The sequence below is a fragment of the Podarcis erhardii genome, assembly GCF_964252035.2.
Source record: "Podarcis erhardii genome assembly, chromosome: 14".
Classification (NCBI taxonomy): domain Eukaryota; kingdom Metazoa; phylum Chordata; class Lepidosauria; order Squamata; family Lacertidae; genus Podarcis; species Podarcis erhardii.
In genome coordinates this window covers 51771682-51792719 of record NC_138503.1, presented here as the reverse complement: position 1 = coordinate 51792719, position 21038 = coordinate 51771682, and the positions used below count along the sequence as shown (strand labels likewise).

At 45.7% G+C, this 21038-nt stretch overlaps 1 protein-coding gene across 1 annotated transcript in view; it reads left to right on the top strand.

Annotated features, from left to right (window-relative positions):
- IQCE (IQ motif containing E) overlaps positions 1 to 20627 on the top strand; it is a 37366-nt gene extending 16739 nt beyond the window's left edge. Inside the window, exons 12-23 of the mRNA XM_081840712.1 lie at positions 4683 to 4834; positions 6651 to 6706; positions 7709 to 7890; positions 9085 to 9187; positions 11389 to 11637; positions 12546 to 12569; positions 13084 to 13227; positions 14892 to 15019; positions 15242 to 15323; positions 16162 to 16424; positions 17708 to 17829; positions 19097 to 20627. Of these exons, the coding sequence (XP_081696838.1) occupies positions 4683 to 4834; positions 6651 to 6706; positions 7709 to 7890; positions 9085 to 9187; positions 11389 to 11637; positions 12546 to 12569; positions 13084 to 13227; positions 14892 to 15019; positions 15242 to 15323; positions 16162 to 16424; positions 17708 to 17829; positions 19097 to 19260 (1669 nt within the window). The 3' untranslated portion in view covers positions 19261 to 20627. The remainder of the gene's footprint in view (positions 1 to 4682; positions 4835 to 6650; positions 6707 to 7708; positions 7891 to 9084; positions 9188 to 11388; positions 11638 to 12545; positions 12570 to 13083; positions 13228 to 14891; positions 15020 to 15241; positions 15324 to 16161; positions 16425 to 17707; positions 17830 to 19096) is intronic.
- Positions 20628 to 21038: the final 411 nt, after the last annotated feature.

The following is a 21038-nucleotide window of genomic DNA, read 5'->3' as shown; positions in this document are numbered from 1 at the left end:
ATTATAAGTATTGATGTGGAAACTTGAGGTTCTCATTTTTCATTGGTTAAAAAGAAATACATGTTTCCAGTCCACATGCTTACGAAAAGAGAAAAGATTGGAAACATACAGGAAATTTTGATCTACCCATGTCTTGGAAACAATTGAAGCTCTAGGACCAGCATGGGGAACCTGTGGCTCTCAGCTCCCATCAGCCCCAGACAGCAGGGCCAATAGCAAGGGATGATGGGAATTGTAGTCCAACAACATATGGAGGGCCTCTGATTCACTACCCCTTCTCTAGGACATGGGCAGCACCTCCAGCCTTTGGGGCAGAGTCTCAAGTCCTGTACAATTATTCCTCCCTCTACCCTTAGGGTAGTTAAATATCGTTAAAAACATGCCATGCTTGCAACAAGCCTCTAAGCAAGTGGGTACCAGTTTAATCTGCGCCAAGAAGTTTGGGAATATCCCACGTTAGTCAATCTGGGGGGTCAGGGGTGCACATCCTGCACCCAGATCTGAAGCACATTGCAAAAGAGGGTAGATTAAGGGAACGCTTCTGTATAAATGTGGTGGAAATATCATTTATCTTTTTTTCCACTGAATGAAGGTTCCCAAATCCATGTTATGTGATTCTTCCACCAATGCCACATTTCTACCACACCTTTGGTTCAGTCTAGCGGGTTGCAGTTCCCCCCACCTAAATCCACTTACCAGCTTTTCATAATCTTCCAGCTATACATACATGCATCACTTCTCTGTGCCTCCCTCTCATCTCACCTTGAGCACTTGCAAATACACATACTGACATATACATACAAACTCCCAAGTTGTATGTATACTGACACATACATACAAACTCCAAGTCCTGCCTCAATCCCAGCTTCCCTGAAGGGGGCAAATCAATGGCTTAAGGTTCTGGGCTGTCACTTCAATCAAACCGAAGTATCTAGCGGTGATTTTTAGTCTGCATTCACCATGCAGAACTTTAGGTTAACCCAGAAGGGACCACGACCAGTGATAAGACTACAAGTTTGCATTCAAAATGTCTCCTGGATCCAGTCCCTAGCTTCTCCACGTACAAGGGCTCAGGCAGCCAGTGCTGGAGAAGGAAACCCTTCCAAGCTGCTGCCCGTCCGAGTAGACACTACTAGGTTCAGTCCTCATACGGGGCAGCTGCATATTCCTGCATTGAAGGGGGTTGGACAAGATGATCCTCAGGGTCCCTCCCAGTGCCATATAATTCTCTGATTTTATGATTGCCCACGGTGCATAGTTAAGCAATGGAATTTGCTGCCATGTAGTGATGGCTGTCAGCCTGAATAGCTTTGAAAGAGGATTAGACAAATAGCTACAAGTCATAAGGCTGTGTCGTCTTCAGTACTGGAGGCAATGAAGCTCCAGTTCTGAATTCCAGTTGCTGAAGGATATGAGCAGAAAAATGCTATCCTGCTCATCTGGTTCCCCTGTGGGAACACGATGCAGGACTAGACCGGCTTTCCGTCTGATCCAGGTGTTGTGTTGTGTTCTTACTGGATGGACCAGGGGTCAGCAACCTTTTTCAACCGTGGGCTAGTCCACCGTCCCTCAGACCATGTGGGAGGCTGGACTATATTTTGGGTGGGGGGGAATGAATGAATTCCTATGCTCCAGAAGTAACCCAGAGATGCATTTTAAATAAAAGGACACATTCTACTCATGTGAAAACATGCTGATTCCCGGACTGTCCACGGGCCAGATTTAGTAGGTGATTGAACCGCATCTGGCTTACGGGCCTTAGGTTGCCTACCCCTGCCTAAATGTCAGGTAGTTGTTTATCTCTTTGACATCTGATGGGAGGGCGTTCCACAGGGCGGGTGCCACTACCAAGAAGGCCCTCTGCCTGGTTCCCTGTAGCTTTGCTTCTCACAATGAGGGAGAACAATAATGCAGAACAAAGCAACCCAGTCTTGAGAAGAGCACTTAACACCCACATGCAGAAACAGAGAAAAAAAGAGAAATGGAGATAGTTTAGAAAGTAGAATAAGCACTTATTTTGTTGTTGTTCCTTTTTCAAACCCTGAGCCCTTGGTAAATAGGAGTGTTTCTGTAACTTGAGTGTTTGGGGAGCCCGATTGGAGGTGAATGCTAGCAGGACTTCCTATTCCTAGAAAAAAAAGACCGTTAACTCTAAAAGTTGCCCAGATACTATAGACATCAGGTGAAAGATCCAGAGGAGGAAGAAAATGTTGGAAGTTCTGAAGGAAGAGTTAAGAGAGAGAGAGAGAGAGAGAGAGGTCTGTGCAATCAGAGGAAGACTGGAGGATTGTGGAGCTCAAGGTAGTGTGGGGAAGACATCAAGTAAGATTAACATTATTCTGTGTCTTGAATGCTGCTAATTTGACTGAAATCACAGTAAGACCATTGAAAAGATTCAAGGGTGGGGATTCCAGATTGAATCTCTGAAAGGGAGAGGCTTTTAGGACCAGCGTCCTTATCTCAGGTGTAAATAATAGATTCATCAGCTGCACCCGCCTATGCTCCCACACTTTGTTGGAACAAGGGGGGATTAAGAACTGTGTTATAATAATATGACATTTATAGCCACTTTTTCTCCTAGGAGCTGCACATAGCTCTCCCCCTCCCCATGTTATCCTCATAACAACCCTGTGAAGTATGTTGGGCAGAGAGATATTGTGATCACCCAGTTTGCTTCATAGCTGAACCCTGGACTCCTAGGCCCTAGTCCAGCACTTTAACCACTGCACTATACTGCCCCTTGTTACCAGCAATGTGTGCTGCGCTTTGCACAGTACAAGAGGACAGGCTCCTGCCCCAATGAATTTAACCCCTACAATTTGACTTGGGAGGGAAATGGAGTCTGGAGTAAAGAGGGGAAGGACATTCAGCTATTTCAACAGAGTCTTGGAGCATAAGCTTTCGTGGACTTCCATCCAGCATCCCATGAAGTGAATGGAAGCTTTTCATGGCATAATAGATGCTTTGGTCTTTAAGGTGCTGCAAGACTTTTGGTTGTTCCTGCTGAAAGAGGCTAACATGATTATTCCCCCCAACATGTTGAAATCTCTTATTGCTACAGTTACAAATATTTATTCCTAGTGTGAGGACCAGAGTTGTTGTTTATTTCCAAAGGAATTTGGGGGGAAAGGTGGCATTTTGAGGGACAGTTTGAAGGAAGAAGGAGGTACAGTATTCTGGGAGGCTGTTCCAAGCATGAGGAGCAGGAAGGGAGAAATGGCCTTGAGAGAGCAGGAGAGCTCTGGGTGCTGCAAGAATCAAAATCACAAGCAGAGGTATAGCCAGCTATGAGGTGGCGTCCGCAAAAGGATTTTGATTTTAAGTTGTCCGAAAGAGATGCAGGATTCATCTGAGCTCAGCAGCACATTTGTTGATACAGCTATTGCTTGGGCTGAGTTTTAAGTTGAAGCCATTACACTTTTTCATTTCTTTGGCTTGTGTTGTGTATCACTTTTGAGGTGAGCAGTTCCTGATGATTTCATCTAGGGCAACCTCCAGAGAAAGGACTTTCCCTTCTCAGCCTTCAGTATCCTGGCTTTCCCCTCCCCCCCCCATCAGAATCTGATACACATATTTAAAATGAAATTTACGGTGTGCTCGTGAGCTGGAAGCCCCAATCTGGAAACCGTATAATTTTATCATTAAACGATATTCTGCACATACAAAGTCTTATAAAGTCTGTTCTCAGTATGAGACATGGCAGCAGGAGACAAGTAACTCTTATCTGCAAGCAGAAAGCTACTTAACTGAGAGGCCACTTTTCTTTGCTAGGGACAAAAGTTTCGGATGAACCACCTCCCAACCTCAGCTGTTGTGATGCATCCCGTTGGTTCCCTATTATTAAATAAGCTGAGCAGCCTTCGCCAACCTGGTGCCCTCCAGATGTTGTTGGATTACAAGCTGCAGCAGCCCCAGCTGGCACAGCCATCTAGTCCAAAACATCTGGAGGGCACCAGGTTGGTCAAAAGCAAGGATTTATTTTTCCCTTTGTATCCCTGGATAGTTCTGCATGCCATAAAGCAGGTATAGGGGCACCAGGCCATTAAAGGGCTGACTTTGTGATGTATGATTTAAGGTGCACGATAGAAGCATGTCCCTGAATGCTGCCTAGTCCTGCGTTCTACTGCTTTTCCTGAATCTAAACAGCTTCCTGATAGCACAAGCTCCTGCCTGAGTCGCTGGTTGTTGTTGTTGTTGTTAATGTCCTATCAGTGACAACTCCGCAACAATAAAATAAATGCATAAGTAGACTGTCTTTTCCTCTAAGGAACACAAGGCATAGCACTTGGAGCTAATCCTTTGGGGGGGGGAAAGGGAAGCAAATTTACTAAATCAATAAATAAAATGAGTAAAAATATTGTAATGACCTGATAGAGCATAACTGGCCCAATGCCACCCTGAAAATTGGATGGCTTGGTGTGGATTTGATCCTGTACACTGTATACTGAATCCAGTAGTCTGTATGCTTCTCTGCACTGGCTCTCAAGTCTCCTTGGTGTGAAAATAATCAGGGGCGCATGTTTGCCATTGGTCACTGTGCTGCTGCACTGTTGCTTGTGCATACATCCCATGCAAGAGTCAAGTCAGCTGGTTGATCCCAAGTCTAGTTAGATGCCGCCACCCCCCCCCTGCATTTTCAGTCTTGGCTACAGCTGTTCCCTTCCCCCCATTTCCACACGCAGGTCCCCTCCCGAGAGCAAACAGCAGAAGGTGCTCAACGCTGCCATCCTGCAGTTATCTAGGAGCATCAAAGAGCTGCAGGATGAGAACCGGAAGCTGAAAGCAGACCTAGAGCACGCGATGAGCAGCTCCCCTGCCTCCGGCAGAGCAAAGAGTAAGTTTCTCGAGAATGCCAACTGTTTTGATTCTGTTGTGTAAAAGAGGAGTGGGTTGCAGTGCTGTGGTCCTCATGCGGTGGCCCCCGCCCAGGTCCCTGCAAGTGGAAGCGTCTGGGCATGCGAAATCTCCCAACCCCCAGGGAGAATCTGTCATGAGCTGCTGTGGCTAAAACTGGGAGCCACTCAGCTCTTTGGCATGACTGCCTTGTGTGATGAGCCACCAGGACTGTAGTCTGGAGGGTTAGGTCAAGTGTTGTCTGTCCAAACTGGCTATTATTATTATTATTATTATTATTATTATCTTCTTCATCATCATCATCACTATCCCACCTTTTCCCTTATGGGACTCAAGGCAGCTTACAAGAACCACTAACAACATAGAGAAAAGAAATCATTCAAAAACAATTAAACACTGATAGAATTAAAACTACATAAATATATTAAAAGAGCTGTTGAAAACATAGAGATCATTACAGTAATAACAGCACAGCACCATCCCTTTCATTAAAAGCAGTCAGTTGCCTAAAAGCCTCTTGGAACAAGAAAGATCTTCACCTGCTGGCGGAAGGACAGCAGGGAGGGAGCCAGTCTAGCTTCTCTAGGGAAGGAGTTCGAGAATCTGGGAGCAGCTAGCAAGAAGGCCAAATCCTGCATCCCCACCAAACATGCCTGTGAGGGTGGGGGGAAGGTCTCAGAGCCTGGGCAGTTTCGTACAAGGGAATACGGTCTTTCAAGTAGACTTTTAGGGAGAAAGAGGGGGAAAAAGGCTCTGTTTGGACTCAGACTTTGCCTGGGTACTTCCAGTTTTCCTGTCTCTGGTGCGTTTTCCTTATTTGATTCCTGGTTATGCCCTTAAGGGACGCGGGTGGTGCTGTGGTCTAAACCACTGAGCCTTGGGCTTGCTGATCAAAAGGTTGGCGGTTCGAATCCCCGCGGCAGAGTGAGTTCCCGTTGCTCTGTCCCAGCTCCTGCCAACCTAGCAGTTTGAAAGCATACCAGTGCAAGTAGATAAACAGGTACTGCTCCAGCGGGAAGGTATATGACGTTTCCGTTCACTGCTCTGGTGTCAGTGTTCCATTGCGCCAGAAGCGGCTTAGTCCTGCTGGCCACATGGCCCAGAAAAACTGTCTGCAGAGCAGACAAACGCCAGCTCCCTCAGCCTGTAAAGTGAGATGAGTGCCGCAACCCCAGAGTCGTTTGCGACTGGACTTAACTTTCAGGGGTCCCTTTACCCTTTACCTTTACCTATGTGCTTAAGAGCTTGGCTGCTGGGACAGGGCAAAGGACCATCTAGTCCAGCGGCCAACCAGATGCCTATTGGAAATGGCCAAGCAGGCCCTGGGAAATGATCAGGGCAACCAGGGAACAGACAAAAGCAGTTTCATGGGCTGCCACCTCTAGCACTAGTCAAAGGAAGTGAGCAGAAGACCCACACGTTCCTTTGGCCCCTACCCAACCCTCAGTGCAGGCTGATGCCTTGCTTTTCTTCTCCCATCTCAAAAACCTGCTTAACTATTTCCTGCCAAAGCGGGTGCACTACCAGAGACGGCTGCCTTAATAGCTGCCAGTACACTATCTGGTATTTTGTCCATTTTTGCACACGGGGCATGTCTCTCCCTTGCCCCACCTGAGCTTCAGCCAACAAGAGGCAGCTTGATTGGATGTCAAAACATCTCAAGATTAATCTGCTGCTCCGGCTTTTATAAATAGCGTCTCTCGGATGCCCTGCAGCTTGGTGGGCCTCTCCTTTCGGGGATTTGTGTCTCTCGCAATCTGACTTCCACTTTGAAAACCTTGTTAACTTTCCTCCAGATTACACTGAGTGGAGCAGACAGAGGCTGGTTCGGCGGATTTCAAGGCTGGAGAAAGTGAGTGCTGGGAGCCGGATCGCTATCTTAGCGCTGCTGGGAAAGAAACGGTTGCAGTTGCTGAACCCCTTGGTCCATTTGCTTCAGTCTATTGCAAAGGGACTAGACCCAAGGAACTTGCTTATATAGGTGTTTGTGTGTGTGAGAGAGATGCTGATTGGCGTATTTTTAGGATGTGAGCATTACCATTACCGAGCAGTTGTTTGGGGGTCACTGGGCATCTTTGTTGAATAGACTACGTAGGACAAGGCTCAGAAACTCAAGGGACGCATCCCCTTTTGCACAACCTCCTGGGAGCCGCATGCCAGCAGTGAACCTGGCCAGGTGCAGAGGTGGCCACAGCAAGAGATGCATCTCTCACCTACACTTAAGCCACGTAAAAGCAAGAGAGAAGCATTTTCCATCCAGGCAACCAAGAGGCATCATCACACATCCCCAGCCAGGCAAACGATGGCACCCAAGGAGGGCATAGTATAGGGCTGGTGTGGGAGGTGGCCTGAGAAGATGGGGCACGATTTGGGGAGAGTCTCCAGGGCTGGGTGGAAAGGCCTGGACATTTCCGGTCCCCCTGGTGCAGAGTAAGCACTTGGATTAGTTCCAAAATCACAAAAGTTCTTTGTAGAAAGTGCTTATGGTGGTGATGATTTGAGAGGAGAGTCTAGATTATAAGCAGCTTCAATGGCCAACCCTCCCTTAGCCACAGAAACTGCTTGAATGTCTAGAGCAGCCTTTCTCAACCTTGGGTCCCCAAATGTTGCTGGACTACAACTCCCATCATTCCTAGCCAAGCGTGGCCAGTGGGAGTTGTAGTCCAACAATACCTGGGGACCTAAGGTTGAGAATGGCTGTTCTGGAGGGTTGAGCTGGTGGTTGCCACTGGTTGAATGTTCTGCAACCACAGATGATTTCTGCACACCAGGGCAGGGTTTTGTGTGCCCCTAGATCAGTAGACTGCTATAATGCTATAATGTGCCTCACTCTTTTCCCTTTCCATATTTCCAGAAAATGGATGAGATGCAGAATGGCAGGCTTTCAGAAAGTAGCACTTCAACGTTGCTCTCCCAGTTGGGTCAGTCAGCTGCTGCGGAAGGTGACCCTCCGGAAGAACGTGAGCGTCTTCGCAGACTAGTGAACAAGCTGAAAGGCCAAAAGGACATCCTTCAGAACCAACTGGCTGCTAAAGAGTTAAGTCTCTAGGTATCGCCAGAAACAGCGCAGCTGCCTTTGGTTGCAGTCTTGGGTGGTATAGTCATATGTATGTGAATATCTTTTGGTGCTCTATGCAAGAATCTTTCTGCATTTTTAATTTGGCCATTTCCCCCAGTGTAAATTAAAAAGTGCTTAAAAAAAAATCCAGGCCCTAAGAATGCTGCTTTCCTTACAGCAAATATGTGCAAAAGCCAGATTTGCTAGCAAATACCTGAAGTTGTAAGTGTGTTTGTTTATTTAAAAATCTTTGTAGCCTGCCCTATATATCATATTGATCTCAGGAGCAGGGTACACAAATGCAGATTATAAACAACAATTTCATTGTTATGCAGAGCAGATAATGCTAAAAACCACACAATGGCAAAAGTGGTTTCTTATTACCGTTTTCATCTGCACAATCAATGAATCATGAACGCCTGCAAGAACGACCACGTCTTGATCTGGTGCCAGAAGTAAAACAAAAGTGGCGCCAGACGTGCCTTCCTTACTCACAGGATGATTGTCGTTCCTCCTCCACAACCTTGACAAGTTGGAGGAGCCTGTGACCCTGCAGAGTCGGACCCACAGGGAGTTGCAAAAGAGACTTAGCAGGAGTTGCACAAGAGCCTGACTTCATAGCAAATGTGACTCTGGCCCAGAAGCGCTATCAGCAGAGCTGGCAAAATGTTCCTATTTCGGCACAGTCAAGGCTGTTGACCAGTTAGCACCATGTCCTTTCATTGTCAATTTCTTGGCAAATCCCTGAGGTTGTTGAGCTGTTACCCCCATCTTCTTCCTTGCAAGACTCTGCTGGCGAGTTAGAGGTTTGTGGCTAGGTGGTGGCCGTGCACCCTCACTTTGAACATGGGACTGAATGTAGCAGGATTTGTTCCCTCCCTCTGTTTTGAGGATCAGAGCAGTTGCCCTGCCTGGTTTTGTTTCGGGGGTCCTTCTGCAAGTTACTCCAACCTTCCCCAATCTCCTGCTGCACTGGAAGATTCACAGGATCCAAGTGGTGTGCCTCAGGATCCATTCATGATGTTGCACGTGCTGCTTCCTTGGTGCGCCCCTCCAAAAGTAGACACCCCAAACAACTCCTTGCATTGTGTGCTCTGTAGAGGCGCCTGCAGGTTTCAGAGTTCTGTGGAACTGGAAACTCTGTGCAAATGATTTGTTTTGTACTTCTGCAGGGAAGAAATCCAGAAGCTGACAGAGAAGGTGGGAGAATTGGAGGGAAACCAAGAAGCAAACTGTAGGCTGGCTGGAATTGATGCCACAGAACCTTCCAACCAGGTAAAAAAACCACAGTTCGATATGTTTGGTACAGCAGGTCACCTATTATTAATTGACTTCTGTTGAAACTTCTGTGCAGGCTGCTTGGCATGGATTTCAGAGATTGCATCCCTCCTAAACCCTTCCTCCAGCCAAGTATTGGATTTTATGTTTATGGGTATGAAAGAAAGGCGGGGGGAGCCTTTTATATTCTTATTCTAGGTGGCTAAAGGAGAATGATGTATGACCTCCTAATAGCTAAGGCTGGCTTGGAGGAAATGTGTAGCTTAGGGATGTGAGTGGAGACAGAACACTTAATTGCTGGTAACTTGGCTGGGAAATCTCTGTCCTCACTTGTTCCTTCACTGATTTGTTAATAGCAGGAAAGTCCTCTGTACTGAAAGACAACGCCATCTTTTTGCCTTGGCTCTCACAGTGCTTGGAATTGGCAGTTATTCTCTCTTTCTCTCCATCTACTCCTTCCTCTTCTCCCCCACTAACTCTCTCATTGTCCCAATCCTTTCTTTCCGTATTGTACTCCTTTAGATCTTTGCCACATTCTTCCTCCATGTTTGCATGACTTCTTTTCCCTCATTCATTTGTTGATACTTCCAATTTCTTGCTTCTTGCATATGTCTATACCCCTCCCCCCCTTCATTCTTACAAACTAACTGCTGTTCCTGGTTTAGACATAATGAGAAGCTGCAACAAGTTTAAGCCAGGAAGCAGGTGCTTACCTATCTTCTCATGCCTGCATCAGAGGAGAAGGGTGAGCATGCAAGCCCAAGACTCAAGCAAGCTCATTTATGAAACACTGCACCAGGGATGCCGAACCTCCACTTATAGGCCTAATTGGGGCTGTAAGGCTATTTCAGCCAAGCCATGCCCACCTGCCAGGTAAAGGCTTGACCTGGATCCTGCCCACCTGTCAGTTGACCAGCAGGATGTGTGAGAGGAATGATCTGGCCCAACAGCTGGAACTATTTCCCACCCCTCCATCAAACTATGGCTTAGTGTTGCATCTGAACAGAAAGAACCAAGTGTGTCCAAACAGATACATACTACAGTGGTGCCCCGCAAGACGAATGCCTCGCAAGACGAAAAACCCGCTAGACGAAAGAGTTTTTCGTTTTTCGAGGTGCTTCGCAAGACAAATTTCCCTATGGGCTTGCTTCACAAGACGAAAATGTCTTACGAGTTTTTCCAACTTTTTTCCCCTCCCCCCCCTTTTTCTAAGCCGCTTATCCGCTAAGCCGCTAAAAGCCGCTAAGCCACTAATAGCGCTAATCTGCTAAGCCGCTAATGGGCTTGCTTCGCAAGATGAAAAAATCGCTAGACGAAGAGACTCACGGAACGGATTCTTTTCGTCTTGCGAGGCACCACTGTAATTCTTAGTCTCTGCGGAAGAGCACAGCTGAGGGAGAGTCCTCCTTCGGCACTGCTCCATATTTTTTGTGGACCCCCAACTCCTGAACCATGAAGAATAGAGAGTAGGCTCCAAAGAAGGTGCCTCCCTCAGTGCGTGACTCAGAACTACCATTGAGCTAGGAACAAACCATTCTTTCTATATAATTCAAAAATTTTCTGAATAGTAGTCAAGTGAACTGGTCAGCATGCCAACCTTTTATCTTCACTTATCTGAGAGGTTTATGGGGCTTTTTAAGGTTTTGTGTGGACGCGGCTAGCGCTGTGGTCTAAACCACGGAGCCTCTTGGGCTTGCCGATTGGAAGGTTGGCGGTTCGAATCCCCGCGACGGGGTGAGCTCCCGTTGCTTGCTCTCTGCTCCTGCCAACCTAGCAGTTCGAAAGCACGTCAAAGTGCAAGTAGATAAATAGGTACCGCTCTGGCGGGAAGGTAAATAGCGTTTCTGTGCGCTGCTCTGGTTTCGCCAGAAGCGGCTTAGTCATGCTGGCCACATGACCTGGAAAAACTGTCTGCAGACAAACGCTGGCTCCCTTGGACAGTAAAGCAAGATGAGCACCGCAACCCCAGAGTCGTTCGCAACTGGACTTAACTGTCAGGGGTCCTTTACCTTTTTAAGGGTGTGTGTGTGTGTGTGTGTGTGTTACAATGAAAACATTTGTTTTTTGCAGCACTGGCACAATCAGTTGCTCATTGGTGCTAGCATTCCATTCCTCCAAGCTGTCCCTTTGACAGCAGCAATCACCATTCCTCTGGATTTCTGCTTCTCCATTCATACTTTCTCCAATGTTATTTTAAGGGCCTGCAGAAATGTCAGCCCAGCTGGCGACCGTTGAATCCAGCATGCATGCTAAAGTTCAGAGGTTCAGATTTGGAGCATCACAGGAAAGAACAAGCTACTCGGGTCATCCAGAGACAATGGAAGGCCTACCACACCAAGGTGATGCTCTTTCAGCTGCAAAGGGAGGGGGAGGCATATTTTTGGAGCGGAAGAGTACAGAAATCGGAGGACGGGAGGAACCGGGATGATAGTGACACCCTTTGGCATGTGAGACTCTGCACCTCCTCACCACTCAAGTGCCAACATGCTTTCAAATCTATCCTTTAAAAACAAAGCCATCCACTCCTGATTTCTGTACTTGTACGTGGCAGTTGTTAAGGATGCTGGATATAGCAAATGGGCTTTAAATCATTACCAGAGCCTCACACTTTTCATGCAGAAGGTCCCACGCTCCATCTACAAAGATGTCCTGGAGGAGAGGCAGACATTATACCCTTGTCTGAGACCGTGGAGAGCCACTGCCAGTCAGAGTTGGCCAGGCATGGCTAGGTGGACCAGTGGCTTGACTCCACATAAGTCCCATGGTCATAGATAACTGCTCAGATAATACCAAGGAATATGAATTACACCGGGTGGGAATACGACTTGGACTTAATCTAAGGTCAATGTACGTTTAATCTCTTTTATTGTTGTATTTGTGCATTTCCTCACAAGCTGCTTTGGAACACATTGTTCGCAAAAGCAAGGTAAAGTGGTGCCTCGCAAGACGAAAAGAATCCGTTCCGCGAGTCTCTTCGTCTTGCGGTTTTTTCGTCTTGCGAAGCAACCCTATTAGCAGATTAGCGCTATTAGCGGCTTAGAAAAAGGGGGGGGGGAGCGGAAAAAATCGCAAGACTCGCAAGACGTTTTCGTCTTGTGAAGCAAGCCCATAGGGAAATTCGTCTTGCGAAGCGCCTCGAAAAACGGAAAACCCTTTCGTCTAGCGGGTTTTTCATCTTGCGAGGCGTTCGTCTTGCGGGGCACCACTGTATAAATAATTGTAGTGATATAAAACGCAAAATGTTTGATGAGCCTCTGAGCACCGGGGCATACACCAAATCCAAAAGTAGAATGACCAAGTTTAGCTTAAAAGAATGGAAAAGGCCTCATTTCTGTCCAATGTTTATCCATTTCAGATTGACAGGGTTGCACTGGATGAGGTGAGTAATGTAAACTCTTCTTAGTTGAGTTGATTTTTTTAAAGTTAATCTAATGGTTGCAGGCGTACAACTAATAGTTTCAATTGCTTCTGTTCTCAGTCATTCAGGTCTTGTGCAGTTTTTCTGCAATTTGCGTCACCTGGAAACATGTTCATATCAGTGGCAAAGTCTAATGGGTAGTTGGAGACCCAAGACATTAATGTAGCCTTGCCAATGAAATTTTAGCTGCTGAGGTGTGATTTCATTCAGCAGATTTGATTGTATGTGAATTTCCAAATAAACCTGTGCATAAGTAGGTTTCTTTTATCTTTCATTGACCGGGACCAACTTTTGAATTGGAGATCAGTAGTTCAGCTTGCCTTTTGATTGGCAGGAATACCTTTATAGAGCCAAGAAAATAGTCCTTTACAGAACACAATTTCTTCCTGGGGCTGTGCGTGGAATGTGTAGCTGCCATCTTTCAAGGGACTTAACATCCATTCATGTTATTCTCTCACCCTGTGCTCTCTCTCAGGCAGTTGTTGTGCTCCAGGCAGCTTTCAGGGGACACTTGGCTCGGCAGAAACTATTATCAATTAACGCACAAGGTCGAAACTCTCCCAGCGTGCCTCGAACAGGACACAAGGCAACTATCCGGGCAAGTAGAGATGTAGCCGCAGTATGTTTTCCCCTGATATGCAGATGGTCTGCAGGGCAAAGGAACAGGATCCCAAGCTCTTTTGTTGTTGTTTAGTCATTTAGTCGTGTCCGACTCCTCGTGACCCCATGGACCAGAGCACGCCAGGCACTCCTGTCTTCCACTGCCTCCCGCAGTTTGGTCAAACTCATGTTAGTAGCTTCGAGAACACTGTCCCAAGCGCTAGTCCTGCTATAATACTGGAACTTAGACTGTAGGCTGTGCTTTGCTTCTTATCTTTATTTACCTTTTAATAATAAAATCAAACCACACAGATTTACTTTAAAACAAATATGAACAAATTTATCCCGCGTCTCTATCAAGCCAGTTTACTATTTTATTGTTGACATTTCCCCACTTCCCCAGGAGGGCAAGCTGGCCTTTTAACAGGAGAAGAGCCAAAGGTCTGGATCCGTCCAAAGGTCCATCTAGTCCAGCCCATGGCCAACCAGATGCTTCTAGGCAGCCCACAAACAGGACATAAAAGCTTTTTTTCCTCTCCCCCCCCCACTCAGACACCTCAGTTGCCTGGCAGCAGCCTGTATTCAGAGGGTAGATGGCCTCTGAATTAGGCTGCGCCCAAATTGCTATAGCTGTCCAGGACTTTAGAAACTACCAGCCATTAGAAGCTGTCAGAGGCCATTTGAATTAGGGGCTTCTAGCCATCAATGCCCAATAAACTCCTTTTAAGTATAAACTGTTTCTAGACTTTTGCATAAGCATTGTGTGTCCCTTCGCTTGACATAAGATGACAGCATTTCTGTTGCAATGTTAATCCTTGGAAGTCCTTCTAAAGGCTGTTCTCCTTATGCCCATGTTTAACTTTTCCATTCTTTCCTTAACCAAAATCTATGGGTCAAAACGTTTTTCCAGCATTATACAACAGATGGCTTTTCCGCTGCTAAAAAGTTAAAGCTAAACTCATTCTGATGTTTACTGTCAAGTGACCAACCAAATTTGTTGTTGAGATCTTGTTGTGAAACAAGCTTGAATAACGTCTGAATCTTCCTGCCAGTATTTCCTAATTTTGCTCTTGCATTATGCAGGAGGAGGACCAAATTAAGAAAATAATGTTTTCTTTATAAGTAGTTTGAACAAATAAAAATTTAAAAAGAAAATAAGGTCCCTTTTTTGAACTTGATTTGGCTGTTGCTTTTGGCTGATTGGAATTTGGGGCAGTGATTGATAACCTTGGACAATACAGTATGTGGTTGGGGGACCTAATATATTAATTTATCTGCCCGCAAACATTTTTTTTTAAGTGAATGTTCAGTGTTGGGAAATTGCTGAATCCCTTCCATATTCAGCCAGCCTAGTGAAAGCTGCTACTTCTCAACCCAGAGGTGTCTCATCTAAAGGCCAGAATATTTGATAGCCCGCATCCTTGCTCCTTTGTTCTCCCATATTTATATATCAACGATGCCAAATTTCTCAGTGAGCAAGCAGTAAGAAGGCTGGATCAACTTTGCCTTGGCAGCCCCAGGAATCTACTGGGATTCCCAAACTACTACAGCTGAAAAGCAGCCCAGTTCTTTTTTCTTTCTGTTGACGGATAAGGAATGCTTTGAGGTCAGAAACAGCAGAATCTGTTAAGTTCTCAATTGACATATTGAATGCCAACACCTTGTTCCTATTTGTGCTCCTAGAATTCACTTTCGTCTCGTGGGTCCAGCTCTTCACAAACAGCTGCTGATTACAAAGCAGAAGAAGATGCTGTGAGGCTTGTGCAGTCCGTTTTCAGGGCTCACACGGCACGCACTCACCTGGAGGAAAGGTAAGCCAGGAGTGGTTTGTTCTAATGAGATTTGAGTTTCACAAAGCTTGATGTCAATGGCTTGAAGAACGTGAGCTGGAGCCCAGGTTGGGCCAAACAGTGTAACAATATTTGCACCAGCAAAATGGACCTGCAGGTGACGAGGCTAATGTTGACTTCTCCCATGCTGTTCAACTCTTCTGCTGTCTTCACCCTCTCCCCCTCCTTTGTATTTCCATTTAGTCTTCCACAGTCTAGCCCAGATGCCAGGCAACGTTGTTCCAGAACATCAAGCAGCTTGGCTGAAAAGGAAAACAAGAGCACAGTAGCTTTTTCTGAAGTGATTTAAAAGATTCTGAAGGTCCTTCATACACCCCACTAAGTTTTGGGTCAGAAATGGTTCCAAACAACTTTGGATCAGAAATGGTTTGTTTACCTGCACAAGGAATTCCAGGCTATTTCCATCTTTTTTTATGATTCCATGTGATCCTGCTGACAGCGTAGATCAGCCCTAACTGGCCTCGGTCCCAATCCCACATGTGCCCCACAATGATCTTGTTGTGCTCCTTAGAGTAGGCAAGCCGGCCTCTGCTAACGGGAAATAATAGTGGCAAGCTCGTGAAAGGTTGAGCAATACCTTGAAGATTTCAAGTGCTGTATATATTCTGAATTTGTTAAATAAGATACCTCATGGGGATGATCAAGCGAAAATCACTTATCTTTGTTTGAGTCTGAGAAATTCATGGCAGAGTTACAGGATTTGCTGTAGCTGCCCAAAAGCTGTGATTTTTTTTTAGGGCAATATGGTGAATTGTTAACATTTGATTGGATGATTTTACTGTAATGCCATGGTACACCTGCATCAACACAACCAGAGGCTTTCATCTGCCCCAGCTGCAACAAAACATGTCTCTCCTACATCAGTCTCTACAGCCACAGCAGGCACTGCAACCTTCCAGTGGTTTGACTTCACCCCCCAAAGGCGCACTCTTCCAATATCTCCCAAGACAGACAGATGCCAACAACAATTAGTCCCTTCAACCTTTTGTATTTTAATATACATTTTAACCTTTTGTATATTATTATTTTAATATAAAGATATATGTCGGTAGATGTTGTGTTTAAATATTGATGTTGTCGCTGGCATCCGCCTGTCTTGTTAGCATCACATTCTCCCGTACCCTTTGGGAGAGGTGAGCCACCGCCATAGCTGCCTGGCCAGTATGCTTGTGCAGTTCAGCATCAATGGGCAGGTTGCTGGTTATGGTGGAACCCAGGTAGACCAAATTGTCTTCCACTTCAAGCGTCTGGCCACCAATGCGGATGCGTGGAGAGCTGGCGACGTCCTGATCTTTGTTGATCTTTGTCAGGCTGATGGCGAGGCCAAACTCCCCACAGGCTTGGGCAAAACGGTTGCTGAGTCTCTGTAGAGCCTCCTCGGCGTATAATGTCAAGGCTGTGTCATCTGCAAACAACATTGCATATAATTTTCTTCTGTAGTTGATATGACCATTATGGTTGAAACAACAACAATACACTTTTTGTGCTGTGTAAAAGAGTGAGGTGGCAGGACCTTTGATGTGATCCATGCAGCTATTCTGCAACACAGCAGAATGTGTCAGCACAGCATCTTTGCTCTAAGACCATTACAACCGATGCTGCATCCCATTCCATCACTGGTGCTTGGCAGGGTGAGGTCAGAGCTCCTCCTGCCTTTGCCTCGCCCTCCTCAGTGGTATTAAAGAAAGGCCCTGAAGATCTTTTTTACTCCACTCAGCTTTCGGGTGGTATGTGGTGCTGTACCTGCTGTCACTATTTAAAGCTGTTTTCTCTACTGCTAGTATTCTTATCTAATTTAATTATTTGCTGCCACTGCCTTAACATTTTAATGCTGTTGCTTTTGTTATCTTAAGCATATTATGTTGTTTTTCTGACTACCATAAACTACCTCGGGAGGGTTGCTTGTGTATTATATTCAGTGCTTTTCTTCTGGGGGGGCGCATACCCCTAAACATTTTGTGAATCTTTGTACTTTTGCCCACTTACTGTATTTATTTTTCCTGATTTGAACTATAAAATGGTGATTTTCTTGAGTCAAAATGAGAGTACCCCTAAATATTTTTTTCAGGAAAAAAGCACTGATTGTATTTATTATCATTCATTGTTTGTGCCTTTTACCTATGTGTAAAGGTGATTTTTATCTTGAAAGGCAATCCAAAACCCAGGCAATAAAAAATAAATGTGGCAGTATAATGCTTGAGTCTTAAGCAGGTAGCCCATCCTGAGTTCCCAAGGTGTGTGTTACATTTAGGAGCCTTTTAACAGACTATGCCAGAAAAACCTCACCACTTAAGGTGTTACTAAATTGGTTTCTGTCTTTGAGGAGCATCTTTCTCAAATAGCAGGAACGCGGAGACTTGGGTTCTTCAGGCCTGCTCTGTTTCTCTATGCTCGTTCCACAATGTACCGCCCAACAGTGTTAAGTTACGTTAGATGCTTTCCACATGGAGATTAAACAAAACGATGAATGTAACAGAATGCTTGCCTGCCTGCGTACCAGTGAACCTCTGCATCTGATTTAAAGCCTCAGGCCTGTGCTAGTTATTATCATAGGTCTCCTCCTTTATGGCTGGATCTCTCGGACTCTGGGCTCAGTTTCTGCTGGGAGCTATTTTTACAACTCTTGCCAATTCTCCACATATTTTGCAGGCCTCTGATCCTTGGTCCTGGAGATGAGAGAGCAAGCCTAGCAGCCCCTGACAGTGGAGAGAAGAAGCCAGTCTGGTCTCCATTCAAATATTCGCCTCTAGCATTCACCTCAGCGGTTCATGGTAATCTCATTTACTTCCCTAGCCTGGGCTTGTAGTTAATTGTACGTTTTTGCAGTGGTCTCCCTTGAACTTTGGTTCTAATTAATCTTGTCCAAAAGGAGACTGCTGTGTACAGTAGGCTCAGCAAGGTTCCCAGTTCTTCCACTTTGTCAATCAGTTCCTCCCTGTTGGTGAGGTCCAAGTCCAGGATAGATGACCCCCTTGTTGCTACTTCCACCTTCTGGGAAATGAAATTGTCAGTGAGGCAATGGAGGAATTTGTTCCTGCAGAATTTGTCTTGGCAGAATTTAAGTTCCAGCAGATATTGGGGTGGTTGAAGTCTCCCATGACTACTATCTCTCTCCTTTTTGAATGTTTGGCAATCTGTTCTAGAAAGGCATCATCCAAGTCTTCAGTCTCAACGGAGTTCAAAACAAACCTGAGGCTAAGTAGGGGCTCAGTATTCAATCTTGCAGCAGAGTGACGGCTTCATTGATTTTCAGTTGTTATAACTCTTATTTGTCGACAGCCACTCCATCACATTGATTTTTATTTTTTTGCACAGGCCTCTGAGTTAGGTATCAATTACTGTTTACTTCACAGGGTTGTTGTGAAGGTTAATAACTATCATTATTTAATTGCTTAACTGTTCCAGAAGAAAACAGCAGCCCAAGATGTAATTCAAACATATAAAGGGGGCCATCACACCGGGGGGAAATAGATTGTCTATTGTGCTACTGCTATTTATTACTTGAATTGGAGTTGAATTGCTAATGTCCAAACGGATGAGTTTTCTAATTAGTATTCATTGGTGGTTTCCTCCTGTTTCTGCTTAGAGTCTGCTTTTATCTTGTCCCAGAAGAACCTGTGGGTGCACTGGGGGCAATCTTCCAAACCATGGCTTGGAGGGTCATGCAGGAGACTTCCTGTGCTTTCATGCTCTCTCTCCCTCCTCCCTTCCTGTGTCGTAGGGCTTAATGCATTGCGTCATGGTTTGATCAAGTCATAGGTTACTGTACTTTGATGCAGTGGAAAGCGATATATTTCAAAATGAGGAAGTAGTGCAGTACCATAGGAGAGAAGGTGGAGCGTGCACTCTCATTTACATGTAAATCCTGATGATTGGTTTAATGCCTGCCTTACTTTTGTGAATGAGAGATTGTGTCAGCGTGGAAACAGAAAAGGGCAATCAAAATTATTCACAACCCATTCTGAAACCTTGTTATTCTTAACTGAAAGACTTTGGCCATTTTTATCCACTCTCCTGTTTCGTTTGTTGTTCTTTCAGCCACATCCTCCCATGATCAGCTGCAGCCCTCTCCCTCGCCACCTGCAGATGAAGTTCAGTCGGATGACTCAGATGAGATCATCACGGTGTCTCCATCACCAGTGAAGAAAACATCATCTCATGATTTCACCAGCCATTTGTCACATTCTCTGTTGCACTCCTAGCGTGACAATGAAGGACATTTTAGTCTTGCTTGGTGAGGTGAAGTTGTCCAGGCTATGCTACTCAGCTTAGTTTTTCACAAAAGCGAAAGAGAAAGAGCTAAAGATGATTAAGGCCACATTTGCGAGGTGGTTCCTAAGGGACAGGGGAAAGCATCTGTTGCAGATCCATTTCCCTATAATTCACAGGTACTGGCAAATTCTGCCCCTGCTGGTCCACATGGTAGGAATTCAAACTTGTTTTGGTACCCCAAGCCATCTCCAGCTGTTGTTTCTAAGTTATTCTTGCTTCCCACAGTTCATGTTTTGTACCCAACTTTTAGCCATGCTGATTCACCTTGCAATTGGACGCCCCAGTACAAGGTCCTTAAAAGGTGAGGGCGCCTTCCTTGTAATAGGTAGTGATGCCCTTAAACAAACAGTTCTGTGGGACCAGTGCTTTGGCACGAAACACAGGAACCCTGTGAATTTCTGAGCTTTGACTGGTTCCTGAACCAAAATCAGTTGGAGCCGATTTGTTCAAAGACTCCAGAGCAAAAGGATATGTCCAGGAAGGGGAGATACAACTTACTGAAATTGTAGAAGATGAAGGGGCTAGGAGTCAAGTCTGGCTTTTTGCTAAGTACAGTGGTACCTCAGGTTAAGTACTTAATTCGTTCCGGAGGTCCGTACTTAACCTGAAACGGTTCTTAACCTGAAGCACCACTTTAGCTAATGGGGCCTCCCGCTGCTGCTGCGCCGCCGGAGCCAGATTTCTGTTCTCATCCTGAAGCGAAGTTCTTAACCTGAAGCACTATTTCTGGGTTAGCGGAGTCTGTAACCTGAAGCGTATGTAACCTGAGGTACCACTGTAATATAAAATCAACAGGCTCCAGACTCCATTATCTTCTGGCTCTCTCGCAAGACTCCCAGCTCCTTCACTGGATATGAGCCTTTATCTTCAAACCTGTGGTAGATTAACAAGCATACTTAACTGACATAGATAATATCTCTCTCTCTCTCTCTCTCTCTCTTTCTCAGAAGTGTTCATTTTGCGCCAAACCAAGAATTGCCTTGCGCTTGCATTTCAGTCGGTAGCTTTGTGTGATCACCTTTGTATGAAAGAATTTCCTAGGTTCCTCCGTCAGATGATTGGTCTCTAAAGCCCAAGAGAGGGTACCCTGACTGGCAGCAGCTCTCTAAGATCTGATGCAGAGAAAGTCTTTGCCATTGCCTGCTCCTTATTCCTTTTCAACTGGAGAGGCCTGAGATTGAACCCGGGACCTTCTGCCTGCCCAGCTCTGCCCCTAAGCTATAGTCCATCTGAACGCTGCCGCTGCTACTGCAGATAAAGATGGGAATCTAAATTACAGTTCCTGCTTGGAGGAGGATGCTTCAGTCTCCTGTCTTGTCATTATTTGTGACTTGATGAATTATTCAGATTTATTCAGGAGCCATGGCAATCACTCATCTTCTTTGCTCGCCTTCTGGAGTGTAAGATGGAAGGGCTGCTCTTGCCCATTGATCATCCTGCTGATTGTACATGTGCCACTTATCAGACACCCACATTTGCAGTGGAGGAGGAAGAAGCCCCTGCTCTGCCCTGTGCCGCCTAACTCTGCCCTGTGCCGCCCAAAAAGCAAGTCCCAGATACTCTGGTGCCCATCCCTATTCTAAGCCACAAGTTTGCAGTAGTAAGACCACTTCCTAAGTGGCAGGCAAGCATGAATTGCTGCAAGACCTTGGAAATGCCTTTCCAGTTCATACCAGAGGAAAGGATGAATGTTGCCATCAGCGTAGTG